Source organism: Acipenser ruthenus, chromosome 5, assembly GCF_902713425.1.
Source record: "Acipenser ruthenus chromosome 5, fAciRut3.2 maternal haplotype, whole genome shotgun sequence".
Classification (NCBI taxonomy): Eukaryota; Metazoa; Chordata; class Actinopteri; order Acipenseriformes; family Acipenseridae; genus Acipenser; species Acipenser ruthenus.
Window position 1 is genome coordinate 54,275,725 of NC_081193.1, and position 21,548 is coordinate 54,297,272.

Sequence of the window (21,548 nt, forward strand, 5' to 3'; positions counted from 1 at the left end):
GGCAATGGGATAACATCATATGTTGACCTGATGAGGAAACTGATCCTGCTCTGTTCCATTGACCATAGGTCTTGCCAGCCAATCTTGCGTTGTTCCACACTCTCCTATCTCATCCATTCTCCCTGCTTGGCCAAGGAAATGGCCTTTATACACCTCATCCTCTCCTCCTGCTTTTGCACCTCGTTGACTACCAGCTTCCTCCGTTGAGCTGGGACTGCCTTGTGCCATGTAAGAGGAGCTGAACTGATACCAAGACCCCCTCTTCCATGCTGAACTTGCCCCATGATATCACCAATTCGAAGGGCAGTGTTTGCATCCTCCACAGCTTTCTTTGCCATCCAATTTCTTCCAGTTTTCAACACAGGCGCTGCCTCCCTTACGCATTTGTCGCGTGACTCTACTAATGTAATTTCCAGTCTGACCTTGGCGCACTTAAACTCCTCGGTTAAAGCAGAGACTGGTAGCTGTAGTATTCCTTTACCATAAAGTCCCACTCTCCTGAGGCAGCGTGGAACTCCCAACCATTTCCTGATGTATGAACTGATTAAAGCTTCCAGCTTCTCTACTGTTGTCAAAGAAACCTCGTACTCAGTCAGTGGCCACAGCAACCTCGACAGTAGACCAAACAGAAAGCACCAGAGTTTTAGTTTGCCTGGTAAAGCGCTGCTGTCTATGCTCTTCAACCCTTCCACTGCTTGTGTCTAACTTCTCCCACACGAACTTTGTCCTTTAGATCCCCGTCGTACCATCTCCCAAGACTCTTCACTGGCTTCTCAGACACTGTTGGTATTGCTTCACCATTAATGAAGAACGTTTTATCTACTACTTTACCTTTAATTATAGAGATGCTCCTTGATTTAGTGGGCTTGAATTGCATTCGTGCCCATTCAATGTTATTGGTAAATTTGCCTAATAACCGATTAGTGCAGGCTACTGTTGTAGTCATGATTGTCATGTCATCCATGTATGCTTGAATTGGTGGTAGTTGCATTCCAGAAGCCAAGCACTCTCCTCCCACTACCCATTTTGATGCCCTAATGATTACTTCCATTGCCATGGTAAAAGCCAGTGGAGAAATGGTGCATCCTGCCATTATTCCAACTTCTAGGCATTGCCATGTAGTGCTGAATTCTGAAGTTGAAAAACTAAATTGCAAATCTCCAAAGTAGGCTTTCACTAAATTTGTTATTGTCATCGGTACACTGAAAAAATGAAATGCTGCCCAAAGAAGTTCATGTGGCACTGAACCATATGGATTAGCCAAATCCAGGAATGTCACATGGAGCTCCTTCCTCTCCTTTTTAGCTGATTGAATTTGTTGGCAGATCACATTGATGTGTTCTAAGCATCCTGGGAAACCTGGAATGCCCGCTTTTTGTATTGAAGTGTCAATGAAGCAGTTCTTTAATAGGTAAGTTGACAATCTCTGAGCAATAATGCTGAAGAAAATCTTGCCTTCTACGTTTAATAGGGAAATATGGCGAAACTGCCTGATGCTTGTAGAATCTTTTTCTTTAGGTATAAAGATTCCACCTGCTCGGCGCTATGCTCTTGGTACAACCTGTTTTTCCCATGCCACTTTCATCAATTTCCACAGGATTCGTAGAACTCCTGAAGCACTCTTGTACACTCTGTACGGAACTCCATTAGGCCCTGGAGATGATGAAGCCCTTGCCTTTTTCACAGCTTGCTCTACTTCTTTCCACTTAGGTGCACAGTCCTCCATTTGGTATTCTGGTGGATTGATAGGTGGGATGTCTGATGGAATTGACATAGGCTCCTGCCTTTTTGAATCTGTATGTGTTTCCTCCAAATATCTCTCCAGCTCAAACGTAGATGCTATTAGTGTGCCATTCTTCTCACTGGTGAATAACTTCTTTACAAATTTGAATGGGTCTTTATTAAAGTTAGTTCTCGCACGCTCCTTCTTTTTGTAGCGTTTCCGTAGGCGCTCAGCTCTGCGCAATGTTGCAAGCTTATCTTTTATGACCCTTTGTAAGAGATTGAGTCCCTCCTTCTGACTTTGTTCTGCTCTTCTCCATTGCTTCCTCAGCTGTCTCGTTTTTCTAACTAAGCGTTCAACCTCCTGCTGCCATCTAGACTTTCCAGGAATAGTTTGTACTTTTTCCTTCCTTTTTTCAAATCCAAACACATTCTACTGGAAAATACAACATAAAAGAGTCAGCATATTTAGTTTTACAAAACTGAGTCTCCCCTATACAGACCCCCTATAGGATTTACGTTATAGCTTTTCTCTGTGGGTGACCCATTGTAAGGGTCGGTATGAAGCCACTTAGACACTTCACCTTGTCACCTTGTACTGTCAGGTCGGACACAACCTCTGGAGACCTCCTTGTCGAACACTCGCCACCTATTTCTGTCCATAACTGCATCTCGGAGATCACAGAGAGATAGTACTGTTATGTTTTTGATCTCATCCGTGGTCTGCCTCTCCTTCTCCAGCCTTCACTGTTTTCTCCAACCCCTCGTTTCTAATTACGTGGCGAAAGTAAGATAATTTCTGCTTCACAATCATGGCCTCCAATGGTAGTGTTGCTCCAATTTGTTCCATCTGTCAGTCCATGCCACGTTTAGCATTCGTCTCCAACACCACATCTCAAACACATTGATCTTCCTTCTTTAAATTGTCCTCATCATCCATGACTCGCAACCGTACAAAGCCACAGGGAATATCATCGCTTTTCACCACTCTGTTGTTATACATTTGTCTTTCCAAATCTTAACCAGACCAATCATAGTTGCTCTTCCTAATACTTCATGCCTCTTGATCTCATCTTTGCAATGTCCATTTTCATTGATCGTGAACCCAATAAAGGAAAAACTCTTCACCACCTCTATCTGTTCATTCCCAATTCTGAAATCATCCATCTTCTTGTTGGACATCACCTTTGTTTTCTTAAGATTGAGGAATAGGCCAGCTTTCTCACTTGTTTTCTTCACAGACTCCAGCAGGGTCAGTAGGTCCTCTTTCTTCTCCGCCAATAAGGTGGTGTTGTCTGCATTACACAGGTTGTTAAGCTTTCTTCCTCCTATTTTCATTCCTTCTCTCATCTCATTCAAGCCTGCCTCCCTCATGATTCTTTCACTGTACAAATTGAACAGGTAGACATTTGGACACCCTCATTCAAGACAAATCAAATTAAGAAGTAAATGCAGTTAGATTTTTAGGAGGGTTACAGTTTGCCTAAATCCATGGCCATATTCCGCTTGACAGACATACACTGGCAACATAAAAAATGTAATACTGTGATAACAGACCTAAATTTAACCTTATTTCCTAAAAACACTGTATTTTATTGCATACTCTCTTTATCAATTGTAGTATTTGATTTTGATGTTGGTGCCTGTGAATTTGTGGCTCACAAAAAGTGAGGTGCAATGGCACTGGCAGCCATCAGGCATGGTGCCAGCTGACTCAACGAAAGCTTCCGCTCACAGCTCTGATTGCACCTGACATGAATTCAGTATAGGACCACTCTTAGGCAGACAGACAACTGAATTGAACTGACTTGTGTGTGACATGGATGTGGACTAGGGGCTGCCAAGCTGAATTCAAAGGCTACCCCTAGCCATCTCTCAAATACAGCAAACAGAGAGGTCAGCTGCACACTTTGTGCAACAGCTCTTTCAACTTCCCCTCTCCTCCCCTTGAACTCACCATTGCCCCTGCCTGGGGTACTCTGCATTCCACTGGGATTGAGGGGCTGCTGTTTCATGTTGACACCTTCAGGAATGTCCCCTGACTGAGATCCGTATAACTCTGCTGGGTCTGCCATTGAACCCTGCAGTGTTGGAAGAAGCTGGTCCAAAGAATACTGTATCAAAATGGGCAGCAAGAGGGTAGAGATCACCTTCAGAACAACATACTGACAGACACTTTTGATAGAGCCTTTAATGGACAGAACTTTCACCACTGTGTTAATAGAACATTGAGGGACCCAGATGCCTCTGGATGCACTAGGGCAGCAGTGTGGAGTAATGGTTAGGGGTAGTGGAATAGTGGTTAGGGCTCTGGACTCTTGACCAGAGGGTCGTGGGTTCAATCCCAGGTGGGGGACACAGCTGCTGAGCAAAGTACTTTACCTAGATTGCTCCAGTAAAAACCCAACTGTATAAATGGGTAATTGTATGTAAAAAATAATGTGATATCTTGTAACGATTGTAAGTCTCCCTGGATAAGGGTGTCTGCTAAGAAATAAATAATAATAATAATAATAATGCACTCTTCTCTCAGGGTTCTAGCCAAAATATTTTTCCACTTCACTGAGATGTTGATCTGATCAACTTATACCCTGTTGGGATAAACCACCCCTGGATTTCATATGAATGTTTTACAGGACTAGGGAAGCTCCACTGCATTTCACCAACCACCTATTTCTTAACCCAATATAACAGGCGTAAAGGTTCCTCCATGTAGCTCCAGATTATGATACTCTAAATAACTTTTGGTACAGAATGTTTTAACCACTTTTTTTATCACAACTGGAAAAGTGGATCTCTAGATAAAAGTAAGACAGGCACTTCCTTACACTTATACTCCTTATCCTTATCATGTGGCCTACGTGCATACCAATTGCCACCACTATATCCCTGTTGTCGAGATATGCATCTACAGTCACAACAGTGATTGTGAAGGGAAAGGAAAGGTGAGAGAGCACTAAAGAGGGAAAGAAAGTAGTACTTTAAGAGAACAGAGAGTCTGGTACCTGGTTGTTGGACTTCAGTTTGACCTCCTCCTTGATCACTTGGTTTGGGGAAGCGTGTGCTGCCTGGGAAGGGGTGGCAGCACTAGTAGGGGTCTCCACTTTCTCAGATTTTATTTTGACAAGGTCAAGAGTGAGGGTGGAAGAGGATGGCAGGTCACCTAGCCCGTTCTCGTCTTTATCCAGCAGAGAGCGCAGCAGTTGGTGATCCTGGGCTTTACTGTTGCAGGGGCTGCTCATCTGCTCTTGCTTCACCTCTGCCGCCCCTCCGCTGCCACCCCCAGGCGGTGCCGAGTCCTTCCTGTTCTCATCCTCCTCTGTGGAAGGCAGGGTGTTCAGGTCTGTGGGGCTGCTCTCCTGCAACAGTCGGTGTAAGATCTTGTGCCTCTCTGTGAGGGAGCTGCGAGAGGTCAGGCACTGGGAAGCGGAAGATGGTTGGGTGGCTCCCTGGGATTCTGAGCCTTTTCTGGGGTCTGTTTCGGGGGCCCTGCCCCAGGTATCCAGCAGCTGTGCCAGCTTAGGGTTGCTGAGGAGCTTGGGGGTCTTGCTTCTTCCATACCCAGGATCCTCTGCCTCAGAAGGTACAGTAAGTGGTGCCTGTGCCATTTTGGCTGATGGCAGACACCCTGGGGAATTCTGGGTGGGGGTGCTGACTGGGGTCTGTGTCTGTTTTTGTTTGGCTGAGGAAGGCATGGAAAAGCCTAAGGGCGTGGTGACCTGCTCCCCCAGAGTTCCTAGGTTGCCCAAATGGTGCCTAGTGAGGCTGCCACCCACACTGCCAGCACTGTTGCTGCTGCTGGGCATGCCCACTGGGGAGTGCATGCTGGGAGTAGAAGGGGAGAAGGGGTTCCCTGGCAACCTGGGGCTTCCCCCTAGCCCTGGGCTCCCATGTGGGGGGCAGGGTGACATGAAAGGGGTGGGAGTTGCCCCCAGGGGGCTGCCTAGTGGAGAGGGACTGTTTAATTGCTGAACCCCCATTTGATTAGTTGCTGGACTGCCATAGCCCCCTGTGTGAGCGGTTGAGGTGCCTGGACCGCTACTTATAACATTGTTGTTGCCATTGTTGAGGTGTAGGCCAGAGCCTGGGGCTTGGTTGAATTCATTTCCTAGGTGCTGGGAGGTGGCACTGTGGTGGGAGGGTGATAGCTGGGCCTGGGCTGGAGAGATGCTCCCTTGAGGAGAGCTAAGTGTGCTGTGTTCCCTGCAGGACATACAAAAAACATTTTTTTGTAAAGAAAACAAATAATGCTGTGGCACAGCATAAGGTATATGTTGATTTCCTCATAATACATGTTGTGTCAACATGCAAGAGGAATATGCATAACATTTTTTTAAGGTTAAAACTATAAATACTGAAGTATACTGATGAATGCACTAGACCAGTGGTTCCCAAAATGTGGTCCGTGAGTAAAGTCCAGGTGGTCCGCAAATGACTCCCAAAATTCGGTTACGCAGTTCGAAGCAACACAACAAACAGCTGGTGATTGTGTAAACACGACCATACTGAACTGTCATTCTGGGCCTGTGATTGGGTAAACATGATAAGAAACGCACTTTGTTTCTTTGACTTGCAGGGCCACCATAATTTGCAGTACAGCTTGTTAACACATATTATTGGACAGAGGAGGAATTGCATTTCATGTGATGTCACTGAGACGAGCATGTAGTTTTTAAAGGGCGGAGGCATTTTCAGCAGCACAGAGAAAACAAAACATGACACAAGAACTTGTTTACAGCTAAGAAAAAAACCGTGAAAACACTGTGTTTGTTGTATTTTGTTGTTAAATAATCGTGTTAATGTGATTTCCAAAATTATGTTGATTTACGAAATAATGTTAATATCTAAACAAGCAGTGCTTCTTGCAACTATTTGTTTCGTTTGTGCGGGAATTTAAAAGGAAATCTGTGTTAATTGTCATAATTTATCAGGAGTTAATTTGCACTTGGAAAAGGAGGGTTTTAATTAACGAAAGCGTATATCACTCACCTTGAAACAGAAATTTAACAGATTGCAGATGTGATGCCAACAATACAGAGAGAGAGTGTACAGGACCAGAGTTAATTTCTTATAGACTACCTAGATATCAATATTTGTAGTTATGAAAATATTTTAGTCTTTCCTATACTGGTTATGTATGAGATTTATTTGTAACCTTACAGAATGTTTGTTGCATTGCTAAAATGATATACCGTTATTTGCACCCAGTGTAATGTTACTACCAAGAAAATATCAATACAACTTTAGCCTATCTGAACTCTGGATACGTACATTATATGACAGCTGACCTCTACTGTACATTTCATTTGACTTATACAAATAAAAACCTAAGAGTAAATAATGAAATCTTGGTATTGAAAATGGCATAGTATTACAATAAAGTTTCCTTAGGTCATTGCGGATTTGCAATGCGTCCTTGGTGTTTAACACCTGTGTCTTATTCACACAAGAACGAAGAACAGGCGTACAAGGACTGTGGCAATGTGCCCCGCCCCTGTGTGCATATTATGTGTTGTATGTTGCGTGCATGTGTTAATGTTGGTGTATAGTCATTGGTACACGGGATATAAATGGGTGTGTGCAGCACGAGTATTTAAATTGTATAATTATATTTAGGCACGGGATTGCACATCACGTGCAAGTAAAAAGTAATAGTATGTGAGCACGGGATTGCACAGAATTAATTCACGTGCTGGGATTCAAGTGAATAATTAATTAGTAATTGAATCCCAGCACAACAGTATATATAGATGCACAGTTCTTTCACTGGTGGTTGGTTGTTTGAGAGTGGAGAACGGGTGAGAGAGAAGGAGAACGTAAAGTGAAGTAAAATAATAATCTATAAGTGTTTGTACTCACCGTGTTTGTTTGTCTCTCCGTGCACCGTTTGTTAAGTGTTTAGTACGTTTTGTTTGTCTATTTATTTTGGCGCAAGTGCCGTGTCCTGTTTTTGTGTTTAAAACCTTTTATTTTCTGTGCTGTTTTATTAAATGCTGAGCGAAACCATTCGCTCAGCTCCACCAAACCACATCTCTCTGTCTGTTTATTTCCTGCTTCTGGTCTGACGCCACCCACTCCGGCCGTCTTTGTGACACGTGGTGTCCTGCGTGGGATCTACAGCGCCTCCAGGACTCAGGCCAGAGCAGGAACCGCATTTTTGGATTTAAAAAAAAAAAAAAAAAAAATGGCAGAAGACGCCATCAAACTGTGGGACTGGATCCTGGAAAATGCTGGGCTGGAGGCCCAGTCTATGCCAGTAGCCATCCGGTTCCTGCGGTTGATGGGCAGGGAGCGATGGGAGGCTTACAAGAGGGAACAGACCCTAAGCACCTGGGAGGAAGGTGTGGAGTTGGTCCTCAGCTACCTGGAGGCGGTCATAACCACAACAACAGCCCAGGTAGCAGGTCCACCAGCAGTGGAGTACCTGCTGTCCCCGTCTCCACCAGCAGAGGAAGAAGGCCTGCTGGTTTTGCCTCCACAGCCCAAGTGGGAGGAGCCTGAGTGTCCACAGCCCAAGCGGAAGGAGCCCGAACGTCCTACGCCTGAGTGGGAGGAGCCTGAACGTCCTATGCCTGAGTGGGAGGAGCCCGAACGTCCTACGCCTGAGTGGGGGGAGCCCGAATGTCCACAGCCCAAGAGGGGGGAGTCGGTGCGTCCACAGCCCAAAAGGGAGGAGTCGGTGTGTCCACAGCCCAAAAGGGAGGAGTCGGTGCGTCCATAGCCCAAAAGGGAGGAGTCGGTGCGTCCACAGCCCAAAAGGGAGGAGTCGGTGCGTCCACAGCCCAAAAGGGAGGAGTCGGTGCGTCCACAGCCCGAAGAGAGGGAAGTCGGGGCTTCCACAGCCCTAGAACCCAAGCTGCCAGCAGAGGGAGAATGCCTGCTGGTTCCACCTCCACCAGCAGAGGGAGAATGCCTGCTGGTTTTCCCATCACAACCAGCAGAGGAAGAATGCCTGCTGGTTTCCCCTTCAAAGGCGGAGCCGCACCAGTTCCCTGCAAGAGAGGCAGAGCAGCACCAGTCCCCTGGAAAAGGGGGAGACTACACGCTGCTCCCACCTCCATCGGCAGGAGACTACACGCTGCTCCCACCTTCACCGGCAGGAGCAGAGCAGCCGGAGCTGCCTCTGCCTCCGCCACCTACACCGGCAGGAGCAGAGCAGCCGGAGCTGCCTCTGCCTCCGCCACCTACACCGGCAGGAGTAGAGCAGCAGGAGCTGCCTCTGCCTCCGCCACCTACACCGGCAGGAGCAGAGCAGCAGGAGCTGCCTCTGCCTCCGCCACCTCCACCGGCAGGAGCAGAGCAGCAGGAGCTGCCTCTGCCTCCGCCACCATCAGGGGGAGAGGAGCAGGAGCTGCCTCTCCCTTCACCAGAAGGACCAGGACGTGAAGCTGGCGGCCCTCAGCAGCCCTTGCATATGCTGCTGAGGGAAGCATGGGGAAGAACCGCCCGGCCGCAGAGGGCGAGAAGAGGGCCAACACCCGCACCCCAGCTTGTCCTGACTCCCTGCCTCGCTTCGCCCAAGGATGCCGGGCTCGCTTCGCCCAAGGATGCCGGTCGCTCCGCATCGCCTGGGGCTGCCAGTTGCTCCGCATCACAGCAGGAAGTACTATGGCCGGAACCCCACCAAGGGGAGCTGCCGGCCACGAAGAAGGTGGGGGAGGTCAGGAGGCCTGCTCCCACTGCAGCAGTTTCGCTGCCGGAGATCGTGGGGGAGGTCCGGAGACCTGCTCCCACTGCAGCAGTTTCGCTGCCGGAGATCGGGGGAGAGGTCAGGAGACCAGCATCCCCCGCAGCAATTTCGCTGCAGGCATGGACCAGCAGGCTGTCAGCCGTGCCACTACTGGCAGGGGTGCTGACAGCATGGCCAGCCATGGGCCCACTGAAGCCTCCCTTCCCAGCCCGAGACTTTGTCCTGGACTGCTGGATTTTTAAGGGGGGAGGTGGCCGTTGAGGCCATGTGTGCTTTGCACAGGGGGGGGGGGGTATATGTGGCAATGTGCCCCGCCCCTGTGTGCATATTATGTGTTGTATGTTGCGTGCATGTGTTAATGTTGGTGTATAGTCATTGGTACACGGGATATAAATGGGTGTGTGCAGCACGAGTATTTAAATTGTATAATTATATTTAGGCACGGGATTGCACTTGCGTGCAAGTAAAAAGTAATAGTATGTGAGCACGGGATTGCACAGAATTAATTCACGTGCTGGGATTCAAGTGAATAATTAATTAGTAATTGAATCCCAGCACAACAGTATATATAGATGCACAGTTCTTTCACTGGTGGTTGGGTGTTCGAGAGTGGAGAACGGGTGAGGGAGAAGGAGAACGTAAAGTGAAGTAAAATAATAATCTATAAGTGTTTGTACTCACCGTGTTTGTTTGTCGCTCTGTGCACCGTTTGTTAAGTGTTTAGTATGTTTTGTTTGTCTATTTATTTTGGCGCAAGTGCCATGTCCTGTTTTTGTGTTTAAAACCTTTTATTTTCTGTGCTGTTTTATTAAATGCTGAGCGAAACCATTCGCTCAGCTCCACCAAACCACATCTCTCTGTCTGTTTATTTCCTACTTCTGGTCTGACGCCACCCACTCCGGCCATCTTTGTGACAAGGACATATAGATCCATTAGGAATGTGTAAATGTATTTGTAATGTTGTCAGACTCCCCCCACTTTATGTACAATGTACACTTTCACTTTCACATGTTTGTATGCATATAAAATGTTCTCATAATACTGTAAGTGTTTGATGGCTACTCCTATTCATGTTGAGTTCATTTATCGCGGAGGCGAGCAAAGAGTACCAGAGAAAATGCTTGATTAGAGGATAACTGAACAATTAGCTATAAACACATTGTGTATTGGGTTAGGGAGTTCTATCGTAATTTTAAAAGCTTAATAAATTTATAATGAAGTGTTACATACACAGTATACATGTATAATAACTAACAACTACAAACACAAATTTTACTTAAAATAAATATATACAGTGCCCTGCAAAAGTATTCAGACCCCTGACCAATTCTCTCATATTACTGAATTACAAATGGTACATTGAAATTTCGTTCTGTTTGATATTTTATTTTAAAACACTGAAACTCAAAATCAATTATTGTAAGGTGACATTGGTTTTATGTTGGGAAATCATTTTAAGAAAAATAAAAAACTGAAATATCTTGCTTGCATAAGTATTCAACCCCCACACATTAATATTTGGTAGAGCCACCTTTCGCTGCAATAACAGCTTTAAGTCTTTTGGGGTATGTATGTACCAGCTTTGCACACAGTGTCGGAGTGATTTTGGCCCATTCTTCTTGGCAGATTTGCTCCAGGTTGTTCAGGTTGGTTGGACGACGCTTGTGGACCGCAATTTTCAAATAGTGCCACAGATTCTCAATGGGATTGAGATCAGGACTTTGACTGGGCCACTGTAGGACATTCACCTTTTTGTTCTTGAGCCACTCCAATGTTGCTTTGGCCTTGTGCTTGGGATCATTGTCCTCCTGAAAGGTGTTCAGTTTTTTAGCGGACTGAAGCAGGTTTTCTTGCAGTATTTCCCTGTATTTTGCTCCATCCATTCTTCCTTCAATTTTAACAAGATGCCGTCCCTGCTGATGAGAAGCATCCCCACAGCATGATGCTGCCACCACCATGCTTCACTGTAGGGATGGTGTGTCTTGAGGCATGTGCAGTGTTAGGTTTGCACCACACATAGCGCTTTGAGTTTTGGCCAAAAAGCTCTATCTTTGTCTCATCTGACCACAAAACCTTTTCCCACATCGCAGCTGGGTCACTCTCATGCTTTCTGGCAAACTCCAGACGTGCTTTCAGATGGTACTTTTTGAGTAACGGCTTCTTTCTTGCCACCCTCCCATACAGGCCAGTGTTATGCAGAGCTCTTGATATGGTTGACTGGTGCACCATTACTCCACTCCCAGCCACTGAACTCTGTAGCTCCTTCAAAGTGATTGTTGGCCTCTCTGTGGCTTCTCTCACAAGTCTCCTTCTTGTTTGAGCACTGAGTTTTGAGGGACAGCCTTTTCTTGGCAGTGCCTGGGTGGTGTGATGCAGCTTCCACTTCCTGATTATTGATCCAACTGTGCTCACTGGGATATCCAAACACTTGGATATTATTTTGTACCCTTTCCCTAATCTATGCATTTGTATTACTTTATCTCTAACTTCTGTAGAATGCTCTTTGGTCTTCATTTTCCTTCAGATTCACAGCCTGACCAGTGATCCTTCAACAGTGGGGTTTTTATCCAGAAAATGTGACAGCAACATTAATGGTTCACAGGTGGAGGCCAATGGTAAGGTAATTGTATCCTCGTTAGGGCAATTTCTTTCATTGGTGTAAACTGGGAGCTTCCACAGCACAGGGGGTTGAATACTTATGCAAGCAAGATATTTCAGTTTTTTATTTTTCTTAAAAATATTTCCCAACATAAAACCAATGTCACCTTACAATAATTGATTTTGAGTTTCAGTGTTTTAAAATAAAATATCAAACAGAACAAAATTTCAGTGTACCATTTGCAATTCAGTAATATGAGAGAATTGGTCAGGGGTCTGAATACTTTTGCAAGGCACTGTATATAGACAACATTCATACATACTAAAATACATACAAACGTAAATTCTAACCAACACTTCATGAGCTGACAAGTCTACCACACCCACCACCCCATCCAAATATATATATATATATATATATATATATATATATATATATATATATATATATATATATATATATATATATATATTCTTTTTAACCAAAATGCACAATAAAAGATTTGTATAAAATAAGCTGTGGCAAAATATCCCCCTGAATGAAGGTAAATGACTAATGGGATTTAATTTTCTTATTTATTTATTTTTTTTTAAATCCCTGCCATTTGATTTTTACCCACATGCCAGATAATGGTAAATCAGCATTGTATATGTAAAGTGTTCTAAATAAATGTACATTCTGGATGACAGAATGCACCATTTTAAATGAAGTTTACACATTATACACAACATACATAGTATTCCATCTGGCTGCAGCTTGCAGGTGGGAGAGCTGTTTCCCTGTACACTAGTAGTTTCCAAAACAGCGAATTATGCTTCCACTCATTTTTCTTGATCTCGTTATCATGCATTTTGATTAACGAGTTCCCCTTATCAAGTCATTGAGACAGGAAGTGATGTACATGGCCTACGACAATTAAGCTTTTTAACGAGAAATGCGTTCATTAACTACCTCATCGACTCAATTGAAAAGCATTAACGGAATGATTTAATTAACAAATTTAGTTTGAAAAGTACTTGCTATTAAAGCTGTCGTTACTATACCGTGAGTTTGATACAATAACACTGGTTTTGGAAAATCCTGCCCTGTAAACCCAATGTATTTGACTTGGTTATATTAGAACATTTATTCTGTCTCATGTGTTTTAATAGATATGTTTTTACAACATTTAAAAATATCAAGAGACGAGTTGATATAAGCAGATACTATTTCATGAACTAGATTTGTCAGGTATGTTTTTTTCCTTATTACTGATAATAATGGAATTAATGAACAATTATTTTATTTATACATATTTATTTTGAGAAAATAATCGAGAATAAACGTTATGTCATTTTAATCACTCAATGTCAAACAATGTCTTGTAATTTGCCCAAACATCAATATTTTTCAACAAAACTTTCAGGAAGAACTGTAAGTCCCCTCGGGTCATAGAATAACACATTTTTATACATGTATCTCTAAGCAGCATACATTATAAAAAAAATACTTAACGTTTAAAAAAATAATTAGAAAAACAAAATATTGTGTTGAAAAAAAAGAGAAAAGTTAACCTGGTTTCTGAAGTACTTTGTAATGTTCCCCAGAGTGTTCTGAAAAAAAAGACACCATTTACTACTGTAAAAAAATAGATGTTTATTGATTTTTTATCGGAAGAGAGTCAACTACAGCCAAAAAACTGGTCTAGAGCAGCATCCCATTGAAAAACGCTTGGCCCTTCATTATAAGATATGTATGTAGTCTGCATTTTCCCCTTTATTTGTTTTCTCCCTTAGATGCAATACCAACCATCGCCTTCAAAGCCGCCATTAACTGAAACAGCTTTCTTATGTGAAACAAATACTAACTAAATAACGGCTACACATATGTCTTGCCAAAATTACAGACTTCATTTTTTTGGCCAGCATTCTACTGCTTGTTTTCACTCCGCATAAAAGAAGACCTAAAATAGTATCTACCATACCATCCTCAGCTCCCCCTCCACCACAGAACACGCCACCCCCTCTATTCCCCACCAGCATTCCCTCTAAGGCTAAAATGCGTTTTTCGCAATAACTGGCAACAGACTTCGCACTCAGTTTACTATCTTTTAGGGCTGTGTTAGAAGGTTTGAAGGTTCGTTTGCTAGAAAGGAATTCAAAGGTAGTTTTAAACCTTCGAAGGTTCGTCAAATTGCATTCACGTACTGTATGTTTTTTTTTTTTTTTCTGTTAACAGAAACCATTTGACAATGTCTTACTACTATAAAATCACACATTAAATGTCACTCACATGCAAAATGTGATCTTTTGATTTGTATAATGCATATTACATAAACAAAAGTTGTTGTATTCAAATCCACTACCAAATCGTTATACGTGCGGTAGTAACTCTATATGGCGCCGCTGCCTTGTATGGAGTAGGGTATAGTATGCCAAAGCACTGGGGCGGTACCTATAGCGGTTGTAGTGATTCAGTAAAATATGTACTGAATGCCTAGTGTACAAACGATCAACATTGTTTATATTTTGCTAGAATTACTGAGTTTGCACTCTTTGCATTAACATGTCTAATAAAATGTGGTAAAATGCAGCAATCATGTATGGAACACCGCCACAGAAGTGGTGTAGTTTATAATGAAAACAGTCTCCTCAAAAAGCAAGGAAATTCATTGCAAAAAACTACGTTAATGCATCGTTAGGGTTGAACTCATTGCCACAAAAGCAAGGAAATGTGGCTTTAGCGTGTTTAACCCTAACCCGCCATTCCCACCCCCACACAAGCAGCCAAAGGAACCAGACAACACAAGCAACCGCAGACTGCCATCATCAGGTAAGACATAGAACATGCAACTCTTTCCAGATGACACAAGAGACATCCATCATCATGGCCCACTGGTGCCGTAGCAATGGATATACATCTAGTCTTCAACACATACACACCCACTTCAGGCTGCAGAACCATATCAACGTTACAAAAATAGAACTATATTTGCTGCTCACGCCTGGTAGGAAGAGATGGCTGCCAAGTGCACTTTGAGGGTCGTCAGCCGTAGGCCTGACTGGGAGGGACCAGAGGTAATCCAGGATGCTCGCCACTGGGCAGGACAGGGGGTCTAGCTCAGTGCCCTGACACCAAATGGAAAATCTCTTCAATTTGAAGACGCAGCATGGGTGGGTCGACTACTTGGAAAGGCCTGAACGACATGCAGATAATATTCTTTTTCCCCTTTAATTCTGGCCAGAAGGTCTTTAAGGTTGCTCCTCCTACCCACCCGGGTGGTATCCTCCTCTGGACAGGCTTGTGATGCTGGGTTGTTTGATGTGCATCATATACCACTCCTAGAACTACGGTTATATGTGAGTAACCCTCATTTCTAGGGACGTGGATGAGGTACACTATCCACACTTATGGCAGACTCCTAGCAGTTCTCTGGGAGGAGTGGTAAAGGCTCTCACCCCCTATTTAAGGAAAAGAGACTGCAGAACCAAGGCTGCAAGACAAGCATCCTAGCGTATCTCAAGGTCGATATGGTAATGGGAGGTACAGGTGTATGCTGACTTCCAGATAGCAGCCCTGCAGACTTCTAGATAGGCTTGTCCCTGGAAGCAGCCCTTGAGGCAACAGTGTATCTGGTGGAATGAGATTTAAGCCCTGTTGCAGACTCCCTACCAGCCAACCTATATGGTTATTTGAATGCTTTGAAATGCTAGAAAACGGTAATAGTGCATTCATGTCAATTACTTTCAAATTTGCGTTAAGATCAAAAGTGCATGCAAATATATGTCTATTTTTGTAAAGTTGATACGGTTCTGCAGCCTGAAGTGGGTGTGTGTGTGTTGAAGTGTACATGTATATCCATTGCTACAGCACCAGTGGACCATCATGATGGATGTCTCTTGTGTCATCTGGAAAGAGTTGCATGTTCTATGTCTTACCTGATGACGGCAGTCTGCGGTTGTCTGGTTCCTTTCGCTGCTCCTTTCGCTGCTTGTGTTGGGATGGGAATGGCAAGTTAGGGTTAAAAACCCAAACGCCACATTTCCTTGCTTTTGTGGCAATGAGATCAACCCGCATTAACATTTTTGTAATGAATATATACATATACACACACATACCGTACAAACCGTTGTATAAGTCTATTTTCTAGGCATTTTTGCGGGCCCCTTAAAAGGGGGGGATCGACTAATACACCGATGCGATGTATGTGCTGGTGTGTGTAATATTAAACTACTGTACCAGTGCCACAATGGGATTACTACAGCCACGGTTATGGCTCACACAAACTTAACTGTCAAGAACCAGATTTTAACTGTCAACAACCAGGATCTATGGCATTCAGGTCACGTTGCTTGGTAGAGACACAAAACCACTATTCTAATTAAAAGTTTTAGTTACTGTCAATACCCTTAATCATTTTGAATGTTAAACACAATCTTTCAGATTCTTGACTGACCTCCTTTCAACCCAGACACATGTAAGTGGAGAAAAAAAAAAATAGTGGTTAAAGTTATCTTGGGAATATGAAAACGTCACAGCTATACTGCTTCACTGTTAACACAATAGCTGTCCATCTCTATGAATTTCCTTATTCTCACCCTCCCGAGCCACTGATTTGTCAACATTCAGATTGAACCCGCCCCTGGATCCATAGCAAACAGCTATCGGTTAGAAAGCTGAGTAAACTTATCAAGTCTTTTGTAACTGCAATGCAATAGGTGTTTTTGAGACAGGATAAAGTAGGACAGTCAGACAAAAAATGAAAATGCTACACACTAGGTTTGATATTGCGCGTTGTTGAATTTGCCGAAATGCATGGCAATCACAATGCTGAAAAAACAGTGCGTGACTGGAGACTAAACAAAGACAAACAAATATGTCAAAAGAAAAATTAGCTGATAGGAGGAAAGTGTTTATGGCCCGATGTAGAAAATTTTTTGTTTGAATGGAGTATTTTGAATGACTTTAATACATACTGTAACTTGTTCTACAAATCAGTGCAATGCAGTATGTGTATGGTTATGGTTCTGATTAACAAAACAAAATGAATGTATTTGTACAGCGTGAAGTTTAATGCAATTGTACTGCACCGTGTGCAACCGTATGCTTTGTTTACTGGTTATTAGATGGTGCACTGTTTAGTTTAGTTTGTTTTTGTGCTTTTTTAATTGATGTTTAATACTTTTCTTTTAAATTTGTATTAACACAACAGATTTGTAAAAGTCAATGCAGCTGGAACTATATTGTCTAAGTTTGGTTTTGGAAGGAAATGTTTAGCAAAACAAAGAAGATATGTTCTTGACATGTTTGGGTACTTGATAAGCTAAAATAAAATAGGTTAATACAGCTGTGATGTAGGATGTATAACTTGATTTTATGCTCTGTACATACAAGGTATTCCATTGATTATATACAATTTGGTCTAGAAGGCGAAGTGATCGTGAAAACCACATATGACTGTCGACATGCATGTATTCTCTCTCTCTCTCTCTCTATATATATATATATAGAGGGTAGCAGTGTAGAGTAGTGGTTAGGGCTCTGGACTCTCGACCGGAGGGTCGTGGGTTCAATCCCAGGTGGGGACACTGCTGCTGTACCCTTGAGCAAGGTACTTTACCTAGATTGCTCCAGTAAAAACCCAACTGTATAAATGGGTAATTGTATGTAAAAATAATGTGTTGTCTTGTAACAATTGTAAGTCGCCCTGGATAAGGGCGTCTGCTAAGAAATAAATAATAATAATAATAATAATGATGAAGTCACTATTGTGTAGGATGACCGACGTGCACGTGGTGCTTTGAATAAGCAGGCTTGAGACCAAACGTCAATGAATGAGGTTTTAAAGAAAAGCAAATTATAAAATAAACAATACACGTCAGCCTTGCCCAAATGTTGGGCTCCTCGGCTATGGCACAGTCTCAGTTTACTAATTTAAAGTTAAAGTCACTCAAATCATAACCATGACTAATATTCGTTACTTAAATAATATCATTGTAATCCTTTAAGCAAGGCAGGTTCCCTTGGGTTCCAAGTTTCAAGCTGTAACCAGTTCTGTTTGGTTACAGACCAGGTAAATGTAAAACTGAACTTTATTTCACCAATGGTTGTTAAATAACTTTGTTAATCCTTTTCTTTTTCCAGTGTTTTCTCTCCTCGAGGGCGCTGGCATAACAGGTGAGTATGTTTCCCCTTGAGGATAGCTGGGGAACTGCGGCTCGTGTCCTGCAGCACCCCTCTGTGGAAATATGTCCAACTGTGGGTAGTTGAACTTGACTCTGCCCTCCTGTGGACAGTTCCTTCCAAGATACCAACATTACAGTGAGTATGCTTACAATGTACTTTTGGTGCTCTGTACGTTTAACCCTTTGTGGTCCATTTATTAATTGCGCGTCAGGCATGCCAGGTCTAATTAATTTTCACACGCGCAGTTAATTTAAGACGCGCTGTTTAAAAGTATTTTTTTTTCACAGTCAAACGGGTTTAAATGGCCCTGCATATCAACAAAGCACTCACTAGGCATCTCCAGCCCCGTCCCACCCTTTCGTTTGCTATAGCGTTCACCTATGTAAGAAATAAATAAACATAATAATAATAGTCGTACATACCGATCGATCATCTCCGGATCACTCGTTTTATCACCAAACTCCTCAATAATGCGATCCAAGTCATTATTTTATTACTATAACATCTCAAAAAAGCTCTGCAAATGTCCGTGTTTTCTGTGCGCTGATTCAGTCAGCCAACTTGTTTACTTACGACCTCCCCCGTTATCTGATACCTGATACCATGTATGACTAATCATGAGATACGCCTTTTTTTTTTTTTTTTTTTTTCGACTTGTCTCGGCTCCTGTCGCTCCCACTCGGCAATTGAATGGTTTTCTCGGCTTTTTCCGGAGAAAAAACGACTAAACACCCGTTTATTGCGTTGCTATAATGATGCCGGACCCAGTCCGACAAAGGACCTGTGAGGAATAATTGCAATGTCGGACCCAGTCCGACAATGGACCGCAAAGGATTAAAAGTGTCTATGTCTGTGTGACAGAAAGACAATGATTCTTGGTAGTAAATCTCCCACCTGACCTGTGAGGGCGCTAAGTAACAGGAACAGAGTACCTGGACTGTTTGGCCTGACACTTCGTTCCGAGGGTTAAAAGGAATTCGGTCATTTAGAAAGCTGACGGGCCTTCGGTGCATTAACTCATCGACCAGAAAGGGAAATTATGTGGCAGCCGCGGATTGGAGGAGTGCCTGCAATCGTTTACCAAGAGGTCATGTGTAAGGCCCTGTGAAAATCGCGATTTCACGGGCTGCACGGTAATCGTGAAATTAGCCCAATACCGTGAATTTTACAATATTCTTAACAAATCAAAATAATTTTATAATTATTTGTATTTCATACAAAAAAAAAATCACATTAACAAAACTGTACAGCTCTGCTGTGTGCCTGCGTGTAATATTCACCATGCACAGAGTGCTGTGCAATGATTATGTCATGTCACTATGCAATCTAAGCGGGAAATTAAAATACTACACACTGTAAACAAGAAAATGAATGTCTCTAAAAAGGCTAAAATGTGTCTGTAGCAGATCATGTAAGCAGTATCCAGCAAGAGTTTTACACAGCGATGGAGGTAAGCTCTTCTGTACGTCCTGCAACGTTAATGTAGATCACTACCGAAACTCATCTGTTGACAGGCATTTGACTTAGATTCAAGTATTCACCGAAAGAGAAGGGCGGGAATCCAGAGCAGTACTGCGACTGCTTGGTGACTTCCATATTCCAAAAGTTCACTTATTAAATTTTGACCTGACAGAGGCGTTTGTTTGCTCAAATATCCCTTTTGAAAAATTGGACAACCAAAAGTTACGGAAATTCTTCAGACAGTGTTGTAAACGGTGGAGCGATTCCTTCATCAGCCCAGCTGAGACGTGAACACTTACCTAAAGTATCACAAGCAGGAGATTATGGAATTGGTTGCTTGTCAGTGGTCACACTGACGAGTCGACTGATGCACAAGATCAGTATGTGTTACACATTGTATTTGTTTTGCAAGACCTAAATGGTGAACATGCATCTCACGTACTAGAACTGATAGCTGTCCTGCAGATACACTTTACCTACAGGCTGTTAATTACAACACCGTTTCACAAGCTATTGTAAAGTGCTTGAATAACTTTGATATTAATTTTTATGTCATGTATCTGAATATTTGCTGTTTAAAAAAATAATAATCTGTAGACGTAATTTATAACATAATTCCGTGCACATTCCGCGAAATACGATACTTCACCCGTGACACTGCCTTGAATTTTAAAGAAAATTTCCGCGATTTTCACAGGGTCTTAGTCATGAGTGACGGTATAAGTAGGGGACGAAGCAACGTAATCTGTTCCTTCGTTTTGGTTAGCGAGAACAACCTGGAAGGACCTGTGTTTTGTGTAACCGTATCATGAGTGTTTGTTTGTTTTTCTCTAATTGTGTCTTGTTATTAGTAGACGGCTAATACGTTCCAGAGCTGTCGCCAAGGGCCAGCAGAAACCCAGAACAGCACTGCACTTGTATCACAAATAACTGTATTTGTACCTGTGTTTTGTGTTTTGTGTGGGTGTATAATGGGACTATTATTTCGGGACAAACCTGGGGATTACAATTTAAGTAATATACAGACGTGCTCAAATTTGTTGGTACCCCTCCACAAAAAACGAAGAATGCACACTTTTCTCTGAAATAACTTGAAACTGACAAAAGTAATTGGCATCCACCATTGTTTATTCCATATTTAATAGAAATCAGACTTTGCTTTTGATTTTTTATTCAACATAATATTGTAAATAATAAAACAAATGAAAATGGCATGGACAAAAATGATGGGACCGCTAACCTAATATTTTGTTGCACAACCTTTAGAGGCAATCACTGCAATCAAACGTTTTCTGTAGCTCTCAATGAGACTTCTGCACCTGTTAACAGGTAGTTTGGCCCACTCTTCCTGAGCAAACTGCTCCAGCTGTCTCAGGTTTGATGGGTGCCTTCTCCAGACTGCAAGTTTCAGCTCTTTCCATAGATGTTCGATAGGATTCAGATCAGGACTCATAGAAGGCCACTTCAGAATAGTCCAATGTTTTGTTCTTATCCATTCTTGGGTGCTTTTAGCTGTGTGTTTTGGGTCATTATCCTGTTGGAGGACCCATGACCTGCGACTGAGACAGAGCTTTCTGACACTGGGCAGTACGTTTCGCTCCAGAATGCCTTGATAGTCTTGAGATTTCATTGTGCCCTGCACAGATTCAAGGCACCCTGTGCCAGGCGCAGCAAAGCAGCCCCAAAACATAACCAAGCCTCCTTCATGTTTCACTGTAGGTATGGTGTTCTTTTCTTTGAAAGCTTCATTTTTTCATCTGTGAACATAGAGCTGATGTGACTTGCCAAAAAGCTCCAGTTTTGACTCATCTGTCCAAAGGACATTCTCCCAGAAGGATTGTGGCTTGTCAATATGCATTTGAGCAAATTCCAGTCTGGCTTTTTTATGTTTTTCTGTCAAAAGTGGAGTCC

At 43.0% G+C, this 21,548-nt stretch overlaps 1 protein-coding gene across 3 annotated transcripts in view; it reads right to left on the minus strand.

Moving 5' to 3' along the window:
- The window catches only part of ncoa1 (nuclear receptor coactivator 1), a 126,012-nt gene that overhangs the window by 37,057 nt on the left and 67,407 nt on the right, over window positions 1-21,548 (minus strand). For 2 of the 3 annotated variants that reach the window (XM_034004274.3, XM_034004272.3), the window contains exons 10-11: window positions 4,728-5,925; window positions 3,680-3,836 (exon numbers count right to left, since the gene is read on the minus strand). In XM_034004274.3, the coding sequence (XP_033860165.3) occupies window positions 3,680-3,836; window positions 4,728-5,925 (1,355 nt within the window). The remainder of the gene's footprint in view (window positions 1-3,679; window positions 3,837-4,727; window positions 5,926-21,548) is intronic. The other variant, XM_034004273.3, reaches the window with a different exon arrangement.